This window comes from Podarcis erhardii (genome assembly GCF_964252035.2).
Source record: "Podarcis erhardii genome assembly, chromosome: 9".
NCBI lineage: Eukaryota > Metazoa > Chordata > Lepidosauria > Squamata > Lacertidae > Podarcis > Podarcis erhardii.
The window spans coordinates 44,665,881-44,686,018 of NC_138512.1; the positions used below are offsets into that span (position 1 = coordinate 44,665,881).

The window sequence follows — 20,138 nt, forward strand, 5'->3', positions numbered from 1 at the left end:
CGGCGTACAGCTTCCGGGTCATGTGGCCAGCAGGACTAAGCCACTTCTGGCGAACCAGAGCAGCACACGGAAACGCCGTTTACCTTCCTGCCGGAGCAGTGGCGTAGCGTGGGGGGTGCAGGGGGGGCGGCCGCACCGGGCGCAACATCTGGGGGTTAGGGGGCGCAAATTACTTGCCTTGCCCCGGGTGCTGACAACCCATGCTACGCCACTGCACCATTTATCTACTTGCACTTTGACATGCTTTTGAACTGCTAGGTTGGCAGCAGCAGGGACCGAGCAACGGGAGCTCACCCCGTCGCGGGGATTCGAACCACCAACCTTCCGATCAGCAAGCCCTAGGCTCAGTGGTTTAGGCCACAGCGCCACCCACGTTCCTCTAGTATAACATTACCACCTGCGAATTACTGCAGATCAAACTGCTGCTAAGGACTAGTTCAAACAGTTGGCAAGCCCCCACCCTTCGGCTGATCTGTGTAGATGAGCTGGGCTGCCTCCTTTCCACTCATCAAACACCAATCTGATAACCATGGGCAGGTCATTTGCATATTTTGTTGTTGATGATGATGTTGAAATGGGGGAGGACATAATTGCCTTGTGGGCGATCACTCTAGCCCCTAAACTGAAGGCTAGCCACCCCTGCCATAATTAGACTGCCACAGTATACTAAAAGGGGCATTGGTTCTTGAAAAGCAAATCTTATGACATCTTTGATGGAACAAGCTTTTGAGGACCTGAGACTATTTTGTCAAATATACTGGTATGTGGTGTTCTAAATTGACAGATATAGAGGAGGAAAATGCGTAGTGAGGCAAAAATTCCATAAAATTACATGAAGGAATAGGAGGTAATTGTGTGTGTGTAGGTTTGCGCCATTTCTGGGAGATAAAATGATGGCTAACACAACAGTAGTAATCATGGCTGATAATTTTATCTTTCTAGCTATGCTAATGTAATCCCTTCATTGGGGGAAAATTGACTCTTTCAATTAAATTCAAACAGAAAGGATTGGAATTTGCTGCTCCTATTTTCACAAGAAAATCAATTAAAATTCTTAACTGAGGTTCTGCAGCCCGAAGCCACACCCCCCCCCCTAAATCCTGGCTACTCCCATGTCCTATTTAGTTCGTCAACATTTGCTGGAGCCTCGCCTCTTTGAAATTTTGCTTAGGAATTCTGACTTGGGAGATCAGGTGAGATAGGAATGGCTCTTCTCTCACGCCCTCCCTGAAAATCAGCTCGCTGCCAGAGCTCTGCAGGGGATTCCTGCGCCGGTTCTAACCGGGGTGGAGCCTCTGCCGAGACCCGCACAGGACAGGAGCAAGGGCAGACAGGACGCGGGATTTGCTCCTGGAAGTGCAGGAAGGAGGAAAACAAACAATGTTGCGCAGGTTGGGCTGCTGGCGCTGGCCACGCCTTTTTCGGAACCTGGCGGCGCGCTAGTCGTAAGGTCGCGCGCTTGCGCATAGAAAGCGTTCGGCGGAACGGGAGCTGGTGACGTTCCAGGCCCCCCTCCCGTTCCCCTTTTCACTGAGCAGAAATGGACAGTACGAGCAAGCCATCTGTAGCAACCGAGCGGTGGCAGGGTGGCTAGATTTATTCGCTCTGTGCATCCTGCTCCGAGCGGTGGCAGTTACTGACAGCTGATCGCCCTGCGGATTCCCATCTCCTTAGCTGCCATAAGCGACCACTTGTCTGACCGTGATGCGGACGATTTTGCAGTGATCTCGGATAGATCGGTGTTGCTCCCTGGCAGGCTTCTTAGACCCATGTGCGCGCGCGCTGAGATCTTGTTAGGCTGTGCGCGTGCTTTAAACCCAGCGGGGGAGGGGTAGATAGGGAGGTGATCTTCAAAGATCCGTGGTGCGCTGGGCGGCTCTCGGCAGTACTGTACCAATCCGGAGGTGTGTGTGTACGCGCGCGGGCGCGTTCTCGCCAAGGTTACCTGTTGTGATTTCCCCGTAGCCATATCACAGATGCCGAACGGTGGACCTCGCTCCCTGCAATCGCTCCCTACTGATAGATAGGCTTGGCCTTTGCTCGTTAGCATCAGACATTGCGAGGGTGGGTTTTGGTTTTTTGCATTTATTTATTTTTTTGCATTTTTCGCCCATGCAGCCGAGCGGACCTCCCGAGCTCTTGTGCCGGAAGGAGAGCAGCTGCTAAGCTCGCGTTTTTCCGAGTGGGGGCGCCGTTCCGCAAGCGGCTCCTTCCCGGAGCTTGAATGCAGTGAGGAGGCTGGGAGGCGGCGAGGCTGCTGGGCGGGCCCAGCCGTCGCAGCTGATGCTCTCTGAGGTCACCCGCTCGGCTCATCCCCGCGTCCGCCACCGAGCGAGTCTTCTCGCCTAGCTGCTGCCGCTGCCGCTGTTCCGGGCTTGGAGAAGGGGCTGATCCGGGGCTGGAGAGCCGCGGTGGGGATGGTGCTGCTTTTTCTTCCCCGTTCTAACCCCGATGTTCCTTCCTCTGGCCGGGGCGTTGCGGGCTCCTACCTGGGCTGGGCTGGGCAGGGCGCTTGAAGCGAACCGGGGCTCGCAGCATCGTCCTGGGCTCCGCATGATTTAAAAGCGAATCTGAAGCGAATCCCGTCCAGGCTGCCTTTGTCTTTGGCCGGGAGCATGTGGGTGAACCCGGAGGAGGTGCTGCTGGCAAACGCCCTGTGGATCACGGAGAGGGCCAACCCTTACTTCATCCTGCAGAGAAGAAAGGGGCACGGAGGAGATGGAGGCAGCGGAGGGCTAGCTGGTAAGGGGGCGAAGAGGGCTCCGAGGCGGGAGGGGGAGAAATAAGGGGCAGAATTGCTCAGTTTGGATCTTTTGGGGTGGGGGATGCTGCTACTGCTATTCTTTGGTGCGTTTATTTACATGCCATGTCCACGCCTGGTGTCTTGATGCGGGGTCTGCATTTGCAACAGGTGTGTGCATTTCACTTGAAGGTATACTGTTTGTGTGTTTGGAAATCCAGGATGCCAGTTTTTCTTCATGTATCTATATTGGCTTGCTTAGGCTTTTATTATTGTGTATTGATGGCTATATTCACCTGCATGTCAGTACTGCTGGGGTTGGCAGAGTCTCTACTGATTACTGTTTCCTACATCCTTGTGCAGAAGACTTAGAGTGGCATCCCAGAGTCCTTGGAAAATTGCACGAAGGAAGATTACTAATAGCACACATGGAGAAGTTTTAGGCTGCAGTCCTTGCACAATTTCTTGCAAGTAAGTCCCAGTGGACTCTGAGACTTACTTCTAATCAGCCATGCATAGAGCGGAGGTAGATTAATAGAGTGCTTTTGTAACTTAACTTCAAAGAAATTCTGTGAAGGCCACTCAATTGTTATTTTAGATATGCTATACTGGGAGTGAAATACAGCGAGATCTCACAGTGAGTTTGGGACTTATCAGGAACGCAGGAATCCCAAGTGAAATAATTCATTCACAGGAGCACATTGCTTCTGTCTTGCATCAAGAAAAAAATTAATTCTGAGCCATCTGGCTCAAAAGATCTAGAATAGTTTACGGCAGTGTGTCACAAACTATAGTCTGTAGATCACAAGCTTCATTCAGGTGAAATACAAAAAGAAGCAATAAAAATACAGTTTAAAAACCAGCACCTATCACATCATATTAGAATTGCTGCAACAGGCATGAACTCATTAAGTGATCTGCCAAGACTCAGTGGTCTGTGGGACAGAAAGTTTGGGAAGCACTGATTTAGGGCATGTCAGTTTCTGTGGCCTACACCAGTAAATGTGTAACATGATGAGTCTCATTTCCTCATCTCCTTTTGCACTTCACTATTTCAGTGAACCAGTTCCTCACCTACACCTAGCTTGGTTAGAGCCAACCAACCAGTCCAAAGCTGAAATTGAGATGAACTGGACTTGCCATTCTAGAGAACTCCTTGCAATTTAATATGACAGTTTGAATGTTTTAAGTGTCCTGGTTGTAGTTGTGATGCCTATTAGCCATGTATGTTTTTTGTTGCTAGCATTGATCATCTGGAAATAGTGAAGATCAGGCAAGACAACCAGGATTCAGCTTTTTAAAATTTTGTTTTACATGTGCATTGTCACTGTGCTTTATATGGCTATCCTTGGCTGCAATTTGGGTTGAATTACAATACTGGCTGCAAGGCTCTGATGGTAACTGCAAAACATAATGTCTTAATTGGCACTAAAGGAATATAAAACCAGGATGTGGGTGGGGAAGATCCTAAAGTAATTTTAATCCTGTAGCACTACAGCGTTGACAATTCCATCGTTCCTAAAAATGGTTGTGCATCTCTCTCTCTCCTAGTCTAAGGTTATTTTTAGGATATTTTGATTCAAGTGTCCTAGAAAGCTTTTGCAGCAAGGCTCTTCCATTAGCCACTATTGTGCATGTCAGTTGTGCTGTACTTCCCAAGGACAGTTACCTAAATGGAAATCACAGGAATGAGTCAAAAATACATTCTCAACTTCTGCTTGTTTTCAGCTTGTTTTCTTCTGCTTCCTAATCTGTATTGATATTTAAATGTATAAAGTCGAGTGACATTGGTGAAATGGCACACTTTTTCAAAAACATCCCTTTCCTCATTGTAACGTTGGGCTACTGTAAAGTAGGGTCTGGCAAATCTTGAGTCACTGTAAGCGTGTCTTGATTCAAGTAGCTGCTTGAGTTTATCCCGTATATAACTTGGAAAAACTGTAACACCTCAATCACTCCTTTCTTGGCCACCTAGAAAATTCACCAATGATAAATGGTTCAGATGTAAGCTTCCTAAGTCAAGCACTTCAGCCACCAAATCATGCTGGATCTGTATACTAATTTTATGATTTTGTTGAAAGCAATATATTTTATGCATGCCAATAATTCATTCCATCAGTGGCTGTTACTACATGAAATAAAGGTTTAGAAAAATGTGACCTTGCCTACATGCAACAAAAAATGGTTACAGAATACATTTATTGCTGAAGGTGTTTGCCTGAAGGCTCAAAGACAGCCCTTTTAGAGGAGGCATATAGTCTGTGTGGCCTTTTGTGCATTGGCTTTCTATGCAAATCATGGCAATTTGCAAGAAGAAGTGCAAACAAACATAGATCTAAAGGAAGACTCAGTTTGCCAGGAAGAGATTATTTGGCCTTGGAAGTCAGCAGTATTTCAGATTAAACAGATTTTGCAAATGTAAAGGGTTTGGCTAGAGCACAGTCAGCGGCATGTAATTTCCTATTAAAATATGAAAGCAGTTGATTGGATTGGGTGGAGGAATCACAGAGTACATGCTTTGCATGTAAAAGGTCCCAGGTCCAGTCTCTGACATTTCTAGTTACAGTACTGTGTAACAAAATAGTGAAAAATCCATAACTAATAAGAGTGACTTCCATTCAATCTAGGCAAGGAATGAGAAGCCTTCAGATGTTTCTCACATTATCCCTGATCGTGGACCATGCTGGTTGTGCCCAATGGGAATTGGAGTCCAACAACATTTGGAGCGCATCCTGTTGGCTGCCTCTGCTGCACAGCACAATTTGCTTTTAAGTCATTCAGTGCTGAAACCCATCATAACACTTGAAAGTTTAAATTAATCACTGTGTGCTCCATTAGCATGGAATTGGTTTTCCAAATTTATGAGTGTCCGCCCATGATGTGCATAGATGCTGTAAGTGTGCTCCACTCTATTGTGCATTTCCTTCTTGCGATGCACACTTTAGATCATGTACGGCAGCAACTGGCTTTCAGAGAAGCAACTATGAGAGTCCTTGCAGATTAGCATTAGAACTTGACATGCACTCCTAGTTCCCAGGCCTTACTCTCTGCTATTGTTTATGGTTCTATAGCTGCTTTCAGGTGCAGTCTGCAGAATACCTACATAAATGGGTTTTTAGTGGCGTCCTCCATTTGGACCTCTCAGGGAAACAAGATATGCTCTCTCTGTGTTTACAAGTTACATTTCTACAGAATTAGTATTTTTATAAATGCAGTTTTTATGGTAGCAGTTGGATCACAGCATTGTGGACTGTGGAGCTGTTTACTGCAGCCTGGGCATGTAACAGTAGTTTTAAGTTCATGAAATGGTGCCAAACATATTTCTAACACATTTGTTTAGGTGGCTGGCAGATGGCTATCCGCTGACTACCGGGGGAATAAAATGCTCACAGAAACTGTGGTGGGAATTGTCTTCTCTCACCATTATATCGAAACAATTTATCTATCTGACACTAGTTCAGTGTGATAGGTTGGCATTAATAGATCACCAGCACTATTTTTTAAAACAATGTCATTTTCACATATAGTATGAAATATTTGGTATACAAGGAGCTTACAGCTTAATTGTGTGCATATCTACTTCTAAGGCTCACAGAGTTCTTTGGGGCATGCTCTCAGAATACAGCCTTGGGCTGCAATCCTCTGTGCTGTTAACTCGGGAAAAGCTTCACTGAACTCAAAGGGGCTTACTTCTGAAAAGGCATGCATAGGATTATGCTGTTAAATTCTTTAATGAAATGATTATTTTCCCCTTCAGTGCACCTAAATATTTCTTGCTGAGTTGAGACATTTTCTCAGTAAACTCTTAAGGGATTGACAAAGCATTTCATAATTCACTAAAACTACAAATTCTCTGTGCTGATGCTAAACTTTAAGTCTTTAAGGTTCCTACCTCTTTGTTATAGCAGCTAATAAGGATTGTTAAGAAACTGGGCCCTGGGGATATTACATCAGTTCAGTCATATACATGTCTTTAAAAAGATGTAGCAATAAAATATTTTAATTGATTTGTGTGCATAAAGTAGTTTTATATATGTATTCCTTGTTAAATCACTTCAAGATGTTTCATCGGAAGCAATTAACAAATGGGATGAAATAATAAATTAATACTGTTTTCTCTGAAGTAGAGAAGAGTTCATGAGACTTACTCCCACGTTAGTTCATATAGAATTGTGGATGTAGTCTGCACACCTATATCTAGTTTCCATGGAGTAAACCCCATTAAACTCAATGGGACATAGTTTTGAGTAGGCACTGTAGAATTGTGCTGTATATCAGGGAAATTAAAATCTGCAAAAGATGAACCAGAATTCGGGGCTCCATAAATATTTTCATCCACAAGTGGACTCTAAGAAAGAAAAATTCACGAAACTTCCATAGTTTCATTTATGTTTTTGCACTCTTTCAGTTATTTTGAACCTTCTTGTGCCCATAGTAGGCAAAAAGTATATATCCACAAACTCTTAAGTTGGCAATGTGCAAAAACGGTCTGCTCCTTTAAATGCATCCTGCCCTCATCCGCAAATCAAAAAATGTTGTGAAGTACAGTACTTTCATCCCAAGGTCACTGAAGCTACTGGCTTCATAAATCTACTGAAATGGGGGGGGGGGGCATTTTCTGAGTACATTCTTGCCTTTTCACCCAATAGCCTAATTACTGTTCTGTGTAGTTTAAAATAAAGCAGTAGTGCATCCTTCATGGTAACAGAATTTCATATATCTTACCACAAATTATTTTCTTCATGTGATTTTGTAAACACCTGAAACTCAATCTCTACCATTTGTGAAATTTTACAAAACTTTTCTTGTAAGTTATTGAAGTTACCTTTTCTTGAATCTTTAAAAATTTTGTGTAGCAAAAGTAAAGGGAAACTCATTAAATCTTCAGGCAAATTGGTACTATATTTAGTATTTCTAAGGGCATGTTTGGAACTCCAGACCAACTAAATTAGAGAAAATAGGCACTGTGGTATCTACTTTATAGGGTTATTAGGAACCAAACTGACGAAGATTAAAAACTTTGTTTAATGTTTCAAAAGTAACAAAATCATGAACAGAAGCTATAGTAATGACATGTTCAATTTTAGTGCCATAAGTACTTGGCTTGAATTATTTGCTTATGTTCTAGGTTAAATGAATGGCTAAAAGTCAGTTAATCATGGTATTATGAAAATGTTTTGAATTCATTGCACTTTGCAATCTCCTTGTTTTTAATTGACTTTTAATTTGTTGTTGTGCAGTATCTTTGTAGAGGCAGGGTTTACTGCTTTTGATCCTCACTGCGAATAAGTAAGGATAGATTAACAAAGGAACTTTTCATCAGCATCTTTGCAGGATTCACATACAGTGGTGCCTCGCAAGACGAAATTAATTCGTTCCGCAAGTTTTTTCTTCTTGCGAGTTTTTCGTCTTGCGAAGCACGGTTTCCCATAGGAATGCATTGAAAATCAAATAATGCGTTCCTAGGGAGACCGCCTTCAGACCAGGTCCGGGGACAGTCTGTCCCCAGACCTCTTCTGAGGGCTGGCGGGGGGAGAATGACTTTTCTCCCCACCGCCAGCCTTCAGAACAGCCTTCTGAAGGCTGGCGGTGGGAAGAAAAGCCCTTCTCCCGCCGCCAGCCTTCAGAAGAGTTCCTGCAGGGCTGCCTAGGCTGCGGATAGCAGCCTGCTGCCTGGCGCGAGGGGCGCTCTGAAGCAGAGCGCCCCTCACGCGGGGCAGACATTCGCAGCTTGGGGAGCCCTGCAGGACTTCCCCGCAGGGCTCTCCAAGCTGCGGGTAGCAGGCTGCTGCCCCGCACGAATGTCTGCCCCTTGCGCGGGGCAGACATTCGCAGCTTGGGGAGCCCTGCAGGACTTCCCCGCAGGGCTCTCCAAGCTGCGGATAGCAGGCTGCTGCCCCGCACGAGGGGCTCTCTGCTTCAGAGCGCCCCTCGCGCGGGGCAGACATTCGCAGCTTGGGGAGCCCTGCAGGACTTCCCCGCAGGGCTCTCCAAGCTGCGGATAGGGGCAGCAGGCTGCTATCCGCAGCTTGGAGAGCCCTGCGGGGAACTCTTCTGAAGGCTGGTGGGGGAGAAGGGCTTTTCCTCCAACCGCAAGTCTTCAAGACAGGTCCGGGAACAGAGGAGAAGCGCTGCCGCCTTCCCCTCTGTTCCCGGACCTGTCCTGAAGGCTTGCGGTGGGAGGAGGGTTTTCCTTCCCACCGCCAACATTCAGAATGCTGTTCTGAATGTTGGCGGTGGGGAGGAAAAACCCTCCTCCCACCGCAAGCCCCAGGAACAGAGGAGAAGCGCTGCGCGCCTTCTCCTCTGTTTCCGGACCTCCCACCGCAAGCCTTCAGGACAGGTCCAGGAACAGAGGAGAAGGCGCGCTGTGCTTCCCCGCTGTCCCCGGAGATTTCCCTATGGGCTTTCGTCTTGCGAAGCAAGCCCATAGGGAAATTCGTCTTGCGAAGCCGCTAAAAATCGGAAAACCCTTTCTTCTTGCGGTTTTTCGTTTAGCGAGGCATTCGTCTTGCGGGGCACCACTGTATATAGAAATGCTACTGTGGCCTTCATAGTAACATTTACTATGGGAAGATTTAAATGTGTCATGTTCTGATGTGTTTTGGTATATTCTGTTGGAAGCCACTCAGAGTGGCTGGGGCAACCCAGTCAGATGGACAGGGTACAAAAACTATTATTATTATTATTATTATTATTATTATTATTATTATTATTATTATTTGCCTAGGTGGCTTTGAACAAGTTACTCTTTCTTGTTAAATAAGACATAGTGCAGCATTTGCTTTCAAACATCAGATAGTGTTGTCTTTCACATCCATGCAACACCAACATTTTATCCTTGGATTTGAGGGGCTGCATTTTGGTAATAAATTATCTTTTTTTCAGCAGTGGGATATCTCAGGAGAGTTATCCATTTTACAAAGTAGTTATTACTTATCCTTTTTTTAGACCAAATGTGTGGCCTTTTATGCTAAAGGAAGAGGGAAGTTTTGGAACTCATAAGGGGATATTTTAAAAAAATCTAACAGCCTATATTTCTACGTTTTACTTTGCTGCATATTTTGTGATTTTAAATTTGTTGGTGTTTTCTCACCAAAGAGTACTTGCCCCAGGAATTTCCTTGTTATACCCATTTTTTCCTCGTGCCATCAACAATTGTAAATTGTTGACACTAAGTCATGTGGAAGACTCTTCCTGTTATTATTATTACTATTTAAATGAGTAAGCCTATTGACCATATGGCTTGTCTTGTGAAATGAAGGGAAAATTAGCAACTATAATACAGCCAAAAGGAAACAGCTGTTGTGATTTGTTTGTCTATTTCTTTTTAGTTTTCTTGATGCATAAGATTCCTTGGTGTGGAATAGATTTCAATCTCCCTGTGCTAAAAGAAAAGTTTGAAAATGCAATAATAGCATATCTGATGGGCTCAGAAAATTGCTAAATCCCTCTGCTTTACAAGGAGAACAGGAGGGATGTGTCAAGTCTTTGCTTATTCCTAGCCATGTATCCCATCCCTTGTCAATGTACATTTTGAGCTATGTAACCTGTACTCTGAGTTGGTGCTGAGACCATGTGCTAATTTCATTAATAATTTGGGGATTTCCAAAGCATAGAGTCGGAGTTCTTCATCCAAGGGTGAGAGCCAGGACAATGTACTGGTTCTGTATAAGACAAAGAAGAAGAGCTCATGTATATCATTGAATATCCCATGGTCCTTTGTCATTTTCCCTTAATGGAATACTTGGCGAACTTGCCAGGTCAGGAACAAATTGCTGAAACGAAAAGCAAAACCATCAAAATATGTTGATAGGCAAGTGAAGACATGTTTAGCAGCAGCAGGCATGACCTGGCACCAGAAAGGATTTATGCAATTATAGTTAATTATGTGCATATAAAATATGCAGATTGAATGGAGCCACAGAGTTTTGAAAGTGCTCCAAAAATAACCTTTGGTGCTGGACAGAATTGCCTAATCGCCTCGGTTTGATTTCAGCAAGATAATACTGTAATAAGGGACTTGTTAGGTTCAGAACTGACTGGTTTTCTACCTGGAGGTTGCTGTACTGTTGGGGCAACTCTTAAGGCATGAGAAACTGCTGTTTTCAGTATACAGATGTAAATCTTTGCTGTTGTTAAGTTTCCTCTTAGTCATCCTGTTTAAATGTGTCAAATGTCAGAGGTGTGGACTTCAGCTACATTGCAACATGCAAGCAGCACCAGCTTGGATGAGCATTTAATGTATTTTTGTATTGATTGTTTTACATTTTCTGGTTTTAATTGTTTTTATTTGTGGTATTTTTCTCTGGTTAAGTCACTTAGTAAAAAGAGACTAACGAATCAATATTAACAAATAGCAACATCTTTACTTTCAGAATTTCCCCTTCTGAATAAACTCCTTCGGACTCTTCTTCTCCTTGTCCACCCCCAAATCCATTGTTGGGAGCAACTTCACTGGTTACCTAGGTGTTGCCTTTCCTGCTTGCAGGCATGAGCATGAATAAAAGCCTGGGGAATACTTAAGAGCGTGTAAGCGAACATAATTAACTAGAAGATTCCATACTGCTGTATTTGGGGCAGTGTGTCTCTGAATACCGGTTGCTAGGGGATTCAAATGGGGATGATGCTGTTATGCTTATGTCCTGCTTGTGAGCATCCCTCAGACCTCTGGTTGAACACTGGGGATACAGGATGCTGGACTTAACAAGCCTTTGGTCTGATCCAGCAGAGCTTTTTCTTGTGTTGTTATTTTCACTTTTTCCCAACCACATCTAAAATAACCAGTCCAGGATGCTGCTGAATAATTCTTTCTTCCCTCCTGCATTTATAACTTCCAGTGTTATTAAGGACATCTGTCCTTTCCTCCCAGTAGACAGAAATCTATAGAAACACTTTACAGAGTTGGAAGGGACCCAAAGGGTTATCTCGTCCAAACAGTAGGAATCAATAGGTGAAGAACACTTTTTTGGCAGTCATTTGTAGCTGTTCTTGGGAATAGCTCTGTACTGCCATTTCCTGGCTGTGCTCCTTTCCAGTGATTATCCTGCAGTTGTAAGAGACTGGCATGCTCGAAGTGTCAGCATGCTGAATAGTCTTGAGTCAGGCCCTAATTTCCAGTGGCGTAGCGTGGGTTGTCAGCACCCGGGGCAAGGCAAGTAATTTGCGCCCCCTAACCTGTGGATTTGCGCCCCCTAACCCGTGGATTTGCGCCCCCTAACCTGTGGATTTGCCCTAACCCCAGATGTTGCGCCCGGTGCGGCCGGCCCCCCCTGCACCCCCCACGCTACGCCACTGCTAATTTCCCTACTGATTACTTCTTGTTCAAGTGCACTAACGGACAACATGGGAGTTGGGGAGAAGATTCACACAAACTCCACAATTTTTCTACAATTCTTGGTCAGAGATTATATCTTAACTGCAGCAAAAGTAAGTGGTGGGTTAGAGGGGAAAACAGGACACAATGTTCAAATTCTAAAGTCTGCAGGGTCTTTTGTTTGTTGGTTGGTTTTTGTTTGCATCCTGGAGTATTTGCAAACTTGTTCAAGCTGCTTTACTGTGGCTTTTGAATTCTCTCTCCCCCCCCCAATTTTTTTATTCATTTTATAACACAAATAAAGAACACAAACAGAAAAACAAACAATACAAACAGATTCTTTTCTTATCCTTATTTTTCTAAACATTGTTAGGTGGGCTTCCCCAAGTCCCACCTATCTGATTTTCATTTTACTTCATCTTTAGCAGTTTACATATATCATAATTTCTAACCATCTTTTTTTTTAATCACACTTACTTTAACCATAAAAAACTTCACATTTTATCACTTACAAATAATACTATTTTAAAATACACTATCTTCTACTTCTAACCCCACAACCTATATCCACTTCCAAAGATATTCTTAAATATTAACATATTTTTTCAAATATTCCTTAAACTTATTCCAATCTTCTCCCACAGTCTCTTCTCTCTGGTCTCGGAGTCTCCCGGTGAGTTTGGCAAGTTCAATATAGTCCATCATCTTCATCTGCCATTCTTCGATAGTTGGTAAATCTTGTTTCTTCCAATTCTTCGCTCGCAGCTGTTGTGGCATACAGAAAAAAAGTAACATCCTTTTTGGGGATTTCATCACCCACTATACCAAGTAAAAAGGCTTCTGGTTTCTTAATAAATGTGTTTTTCAACACTTCATTTCAGTTCATTATAAATACTTCATTTTCAGTTCATTATAAATCCTTTCCCAGAAGTCTTTTACCTTGGGGCACGTCCATCACATGTGGTAAAAAGTTCCTTCTTTTTCTTTACATTTCCAGCATTTATTATCATGAGTATGATACATTTTTGCTAACTTCACTGGTGTTAAATACCATCTGTACATCATTTTCATCAAATTTTCTCTTAATACATTACAAGCTGTAAATTTGATTCCTTTTTTCCACAATTTCTCTCTCCCAATCCACAATCATGATATTGTGCCCCACATCCCTGGCCCATTCAATCATTATAGGTTTCACTTGTTCATCTTTTGTATGCCATTCCAGCAATAAATTATACATCTACCCCAATGGACCAACACAACTGTTTATGATTTTGATATGCAATATGAGATACTTCCCAGTCTCCTTCCAGGTTGTCATTTCTCACTTGGGAACCTGAAATCTTGAAACACCCATAACTGCTTCTTGGCATGTTTTGCTTCTTTGATAGGGGATCATTCAAGTATAAGAGAGTTTGCTGAGCTCATGCTTCCTGATGAGTAAATGTGCTCAGCCAGTGATATGATTACTCGCTTTCGTTGAGTACACATCATACATTTAAAGCACACGCCCCCAGCAAAGAATCGTGGGAACTGTAGTTTAAGGGTGCTGGGAATTGTATGTCGGGTAAACTACAGTTCCTAGGATTCTTTAGGTGAGGGGAAATGTGCTTTAAATGTATGGGATACTTAGCCCCCAGGCTTCCTCTCCCCTATGGCTGATTGAGGCACTTTAAAAAATCTTATGCACTGGGATTTTACATTCCTGGGCAGATAGCCAAGTTCACCACAACATTGCTTTGCCTTTCCTCGAAGCCCTATATCAGTGGACATGTTCACTAAGCATGTTCCTATAAGACAGGGTGGGCAGCTTATCAAATATAGTGAATTACATCAGATTCCCTCCCCACCCCCATTATGTACCGAGATCAAATTGCAACCACAAAAGCTAGAAAATTACTTTTTACAATGAAAGCTGATATTCTCAGAATGCTAAATGAGTGCATTAGGTGCATGGGGCTCACTTGCAGACCACATGATGCAAAGCACTCAGAGGACCATCTCAGAATGCTGGGTATGCATATTTTTTTTTGTTCTGTGCTTTTGTGTTTGAAAACCTATCTGTCTGGACTTTCAGGTTCTCTGAGGCTCATCATAGTTCGCGTGCTGAGCCTCTAACATTGCACCGAGTCTCTCTCTTCTAAAAGTTTGAAGCAGTTGACCCTGAGGGAAACACCTTGCCAAACACAGCAGAGTTCAGCTAAAAAGGCTTTTCAACCCCCAGGGAACCTTATAAGGTGACTAGTGCTGGAGGATTCTTCGTGACAAAATCAGTCATGGTTTTATTTCCTTTTACCCCTATGTGGGCATCGCAAGACACACAGAGGAGCCTTGAGAGAGCAAAATGTTGGCACCTCAGTTAGACAGGAAGGAGTCAACCCAGATTTCCCTTCTGCATCTCCAGCTAGCCCTGCATGCCCAACCCCAACCCCCCAGCCACCACCTCTTCCTTCTGCTGGTCCTCCTCCCCTCCTTCCTTTCCACTAGTAGCTGCCTCTTTCTCCTCAGCCACTGGGTCCATTTGTGACGTCACAGGGAGTCTGTACCCAATGGCAACAGCTGGGGAACGATCTGCACAGCTTTCTATTATCTGTCTTGTGGGAGGGGGTGTATCAAACACTACTTAGATATATTTAAAGATAAAGGGACCCCTGACTGTTAGGTCCAGTCGTGGCCGACTCTGGGGTTGCGGTGCTCATCTCACTTTACTGGCCGAGGGAGCCGGCGTACAGCTTCTGGGTCCTGTGGCCAGCATGACTAAACCGCTTCTGGCAAACCAGAGCAGTGCACGGAAACGCCGTTTACCTTCCCGCAGGAGCGGTCCCTATTTATCTACTTGCACTTTGAGGTGCTTTCGAACTGCTAGGTTGGCAGGAGCTGGGACCGAGCTACGGGAGCTCACCCCGTTGCGGGGTTTCGAACCGCCTACCTTCTGATCAGCAAGCCCTAGGCTCTGTGGTTTAACTCACAGCACCACCCGCGTCCCGTCTAGATGTATTTAGAAAGCCATTTATTTAGAAATAGAAGCTGGGTTTCTTAAGGCCTACTGCTCTCTTCATTACTTTCATGAGTGGTCTATGGAAAAAGTTTGCCAGCTTCTGACAACTGTGAAAGGCACAAACACAGTGAGAGGGATGGCTACCATCCAGCAGCATCACCCAGGCATTTCCACTAGCTTCTGCCAATTTCATCCCTGACTTCAGCCGCCCAACTTCCACTGGCTTCCACCCGTGAATGTTGACTGGTTCATGCATGGACCCTTCACCTGGAGAGCGACCTCTTGAATGCGTAATTCCCAGGCACACCACATCCAGAGGGTGACCTATGCTGCCTCTGAATTTACCCAGACACACACCATTTGTTTCAAACACATTCAAAGCTTGACATTTGCACAGACACATTCATTAATTGGCCATTCTCCATTCATTCATATATACACCCCAGCTTCTATCCACAAATAGCCACATAGTTTCTGTTGGTCTTCCAAAGGTGAATTTCAGCCAGTTTATACCCACAAATATCAGCCTGCTTCAGACTTGCAGCATCCACCAACATCCAAATACGAACTCCACCAGCTTCCACCCACCAACATCTGTCAGCTTCTGCTAGGTTCATCACCAGACAGCAGACAGCTTCTGGCTATGGATATCATCTGGTTTCAAGCCACAAAAACTTGCCTTCTTATTGATCCACATCATGATGCTTCTGGATGATTAGTTTGTTCCATCTGCTAGCTTGCCTTGGCGTGGAAGGAGACCACCCAGTGCTGAACACCACAGCTATTTCCCACTGTGTTCTCTTTGGGAAGTAAAACTACTTTTGCCTTGGTTTTCCCCTTCGTTTACCTTTATGTATCCACTCAGATGCCATGTGCTTTGTGACATTACAGGCAGTCCACAGCCAATGACAACAGCTGGGGAAGCATCATCATCATCATAAGCTCAGCTCTCACAATGGTGAGCACAGCTCAGCAGTGATCTGTTCCTTTGCTTGTTTACTATTAAAATGTTCTGTCGCCCGTATTGTACTGATATCAGGGAAAGGCACTGCTCTAGCTAAAGTTGAATTTATCAGTATAGCAATAAAACTGGTTAGTGGTGTGATGTGGGTCTGTGTGAGAAAGGAAACAGAAAAAGGAAGAAGAGTCTTGTCTCATTTGTATGTGTACATGTAAAATGGAAACAGAATAGGTGTATATAACTGTCTGGTTTAATCAGAGTATTGTAGTGCTCTGTGTGTTGTGTTGTGTTGTGTTGTGTTGTGCTGTGCTGTGCTGTGCTGTGCCGTGTTGTGCTGTGTCTGTGTCTGTGTCTGTGTCTGTGTTTTGTGTGCTTATGTTGGAGTTACCTGCCTATAGCAAAAAGCAATCTACTCCCTAAATGTGTGTGGAGTCATTTCTGTTCATATTTGCTTAGGAATGAGGCCTACCTTGTTCAGTGGGACTTACTTCCTTAAACTTTTACACAGAATTGCATCCCAGAACTTCATTCTCTTTTTCTTTTTCTTTTTTAGGTTGGCTTTTGTATTCCATTTTATGCCAGTGTGTTTTTAATGTCATTTTAGTAATGTTTTTGCTTTAGTTTGAGATTTTATGGTGTTTGTATTTGGGCGATTTTGTTGTTTGTTTGTACTTCAAGTCTACCATTCACCAAAAAAACAACAACACACCAACCCCACATTAAAATAAATCAAACAAAAAAAAGAAACAAAACAGCAGCACAGAGCAGCAGTGCACAGCAATACAGGATTATTGTATTTACCTGTACATTTTACTGACTACAGTCAGTAAATGCCATGTGCAAGACGAAATTAATCCGTTCCGTGAGTCTCTTCGTCTTGCGGTTTTTTCGTCTTGCGAAGCAACCCTATTAGCAGATTAGCGCTATTAGCGGCTTAGCAGCTATTAGCGGCTTAGCGGCTTAGAAAAAGGGGGGGGAAAGGGAAAAAACTCGCAAGAACTCGCCCAACGTTTCGTCTTGCGAAGCAGGCCCATAGGGAAATTCGTCTTGCGAAGCACCTCAAAAGACGGAAAACTCTCTCGTGTAGCGAGTTTTTCGTCTTGCGAGGCATTCGTCTTGCGGGGCACCACTGTATAAAAACTGGCCAGAGAACTTTGGCTGATGGGAGATGTAATTATATGATAAAATTAATAGAAATCAAAGGTGGGGTTGGAAATTGTTCTCCTTTTTATAGCTGAATGTATGTGCAGATGAGAGATGAATCTCCTTTCCCTTAGCTGTATCACTGTGGCTACTTTGCTACCTAATACAAACTGGGCTGGCGGGGGGGAATCATATGAAACACAGAACTTTGAGTTTAACTAGATCCACTCACCTGCATGCTGTGTTCTGTTGAACAATAATAATTTAATAATAATAATAATAATTTATTATTTATACCCCGCCCATCTGGCTGGGCTTCCTCAGCCACTCTGGGCGGCTTCCAGAAAAATATTAAAATACTGTAGTACATCAAACATTAAAAGCTTCCTTAAACAGGGCTCCCTTCAGATGTCTTCTAAAATAGACAAAATAATAGACCCCTTCAGTTTTGCATCTAAACAGGGCAGATAGAATAAGCATAGCTTACCTGGCTTTGGGAAGGCAGAGCCAAGAGCTGAGGGGTTGGGGCAGGTTTCAAATGTTGCCAAGGGCTGCTAAAAAGGGCCTTTGGGGCTACATGTGGCTCTTGGGCGCCATGTATTGGACCCCCCCTGCCCTAAATGCTGGAGATAATGGTTCTAGCCTTCCACTACAAACTAGCTTCTATGTGCAGGGATTTGTCTTCTGATTATTGATAATTACTATTTATGGAAGAGCATTTTAAAAAGTGGTACAGTCCACAAATAGGTTTTCCACTGATATTTCTTATTAAATGACATTTTAAGTAGAGAAAGAGATGCATTGAGTTTTGTTGTTCTCTATCAGCCTCCAGATGGCCAAGCTATAAAAGGGGATTAATTATCCTGCATATGTGAACACAGAGTCTTTGTCTTAGCTCACTTCATTTATTTATTTTCTGTTTTGCATATGCCATGAGTGTTCTCTCTCCCATTGACTCACTGATGACGCCTGGGATAGTCTCATCTGTAAAATGGGCCATTTTCTTGGGACGGAAAGGAAAATTTACTATACATTTCCTATGATTTCTAGTTGTATTTTGATAGGGATCATATTGCATGATGGCATGGAACTTGTGAGTATTTACAGTGCTTTTTGCAGATTCAGATTTCGCTTACAAGGAATAGTTTTATGCTTCAGGAGTTTTGTGAAAGAAAGCTGTATTCAGTCTATTCAGTATAGAGAATAAAACTCAAGCCAAGCTGTATTAATCAAGTATCTTTTAAAAAAAATTAAAATGTATTCCTGACAAACCTACAAACAGGTTAAAAACTGAGAGAGCTGATCTTTTTAATCCATTGCTGGGGGGGCGGGTGACTTTCTGGCAGATTTTCTCATTCCCCAGTCTTGATGGCAGCTGAGGGCAAATGCCCGCTACTATTTCAGCAATAAATGAAAGGAAAACAGGTTTAGTAACTAAATCACACGATTGTGCAATAAACTACTAACTACCTTGTTTAAATCTGAAAAAGTAAATGCATTAGTTGGTAGTAGTAAACATGTATAGGACTGGGAGAAAAGTGTGGTCTCCTGAAAATGCCTACTCCAATCTTATACACACTGATTTGTGAGTAATGCCCATTAAATTTAGTGACTATGGTTCATGGGATGCATCTGGTAATTAAGGCTGTGTCTGCCCTTGGGTTGCCATTTTCTTGCTGGTTCTATTTCTGCCTCCCAGCTGCCATTTTGTAATTTACTCTGCTGGGGGATGCCAGGTCTCTGGTTAAAGAAATAAAATAAAATTGCACGACAGGGGGAGAGAAAGCAGTTGTTTCTGTTAAGTATTGTTAAAATGTCACTTGGGAAAGAAGTATGATGTAATATTTAAAGGCTCAAGTCTTGATAGCTTTTTCTAAAGTCTAGCAGATTTGTAGTCCAAGCCTTGCTTTCATTCTCAGTGTGAAAGGAAACAGTTGGGTTTCTGCTGTGGCGGATCAGGCTGTTAATGAAGAAATCTTCACTTTTGGAATTTGGCTAGTATTCAAGGCAATTCGTAACTAATTACAACGTGTTGAGCATTGTCTCTTTGGAGAGCTGTTACTTGAGAAGATTACCAACAAGCTAAAAGTTGCATCCTCATTATTGAAGTTCCCAGTTGTGATTAACCTTATTGCATGAAATTGTAACGTCCCTAGCCTTCGGAGCACTTTCCACTGTTGCAATGGGAGTCTTTTTTAAAAAATTGTTCGTTGCGGGTTGGGGGGCTGATAGTTCAAAAGAATCATTAAGTCTTCAAGTCATTAAGACTTGAATTACACGATTGTGCAATAAACCTATGCATCACTGGCACATAACTGTACATGTGCTTTTGGTTTGCCAAGCTACAGTAGCCTTGGTTGAAAGAAATAGGGACCCCTAGATTAAAGTCACTTGAGTAAAAGTCATAAGAACCACAACATAAACCATTGTGGATTTTGTTGTTGCTCTTGTTGGTTCTACTGACCTCCTATGAATTATCACCTGACAGAGACTTGACTCCAAAGCTGACACATTATGGTGGCAAGTATGACCAGTTTTCCAGGAAGCATAATACTGTATATGACTGGATTTTACTCTTGAATGTAGCAATATATGTAGCTGAATAGTTCTTCAGTCAGTCTAAAAGCGACAAAAAATGAGGGAATATCAGACTTCTGTGATCCACAACCCATTTTCCTCAAAATGAGAAAGTTTGCAAACTATTATACTCAAATCATGAAATAATACTGTTTTAAAAATCTCATTCTGTTTTGAACTTTCATCAGTTCCACTGTAAGTTATGCATTGCCCTATGCCAAGAATTCCATGGCAACTGTGATGCCTTGCAATGGTGCCATATGATGAATAGAAAAACCTGACTCTTCCTAGCATGCAACTGCATGTGATATGGTTTTCAAAACTTTAAATGTGTTTACCTAAGCACCAATATAGTAGTGTTTGGAGTAAATTGTGTATTTCCAGTTGAAGCTAGTATATTAAA

The 20,138-nt window shown here is 43.2% G+C and overlaps 1 protein-coding gene across 2 annotated transcripts in view; it reads left to right on the forward strand.

The window, feature by feature from the left end:
- The first annotated feature begins 2,551 nt into the window (after positions 1 to 2,551).
- The window catches only part of TBC1D9 (TBC1 domain family member 9), a 58,121-nt gene continuing 40,534 nt past the window's right edge, over positions 2,552 to 20,138 (forward strand). For both annotated transcript variants that reach the window (XM_081876067.1, XM_081876068.1), the window contains exon 1: positions 2,552 to 2,742. In XM_081876067.1, the coding sequence (XP_081732193.1) occupies positions 2,616 to 2,742 (127 nt within the window). In that variant the 5' untranslated portion in view covers positions 2,552 to 2,615. The remainder of the gene's footprint in view (positions 2,743 to 20,138) is intronic.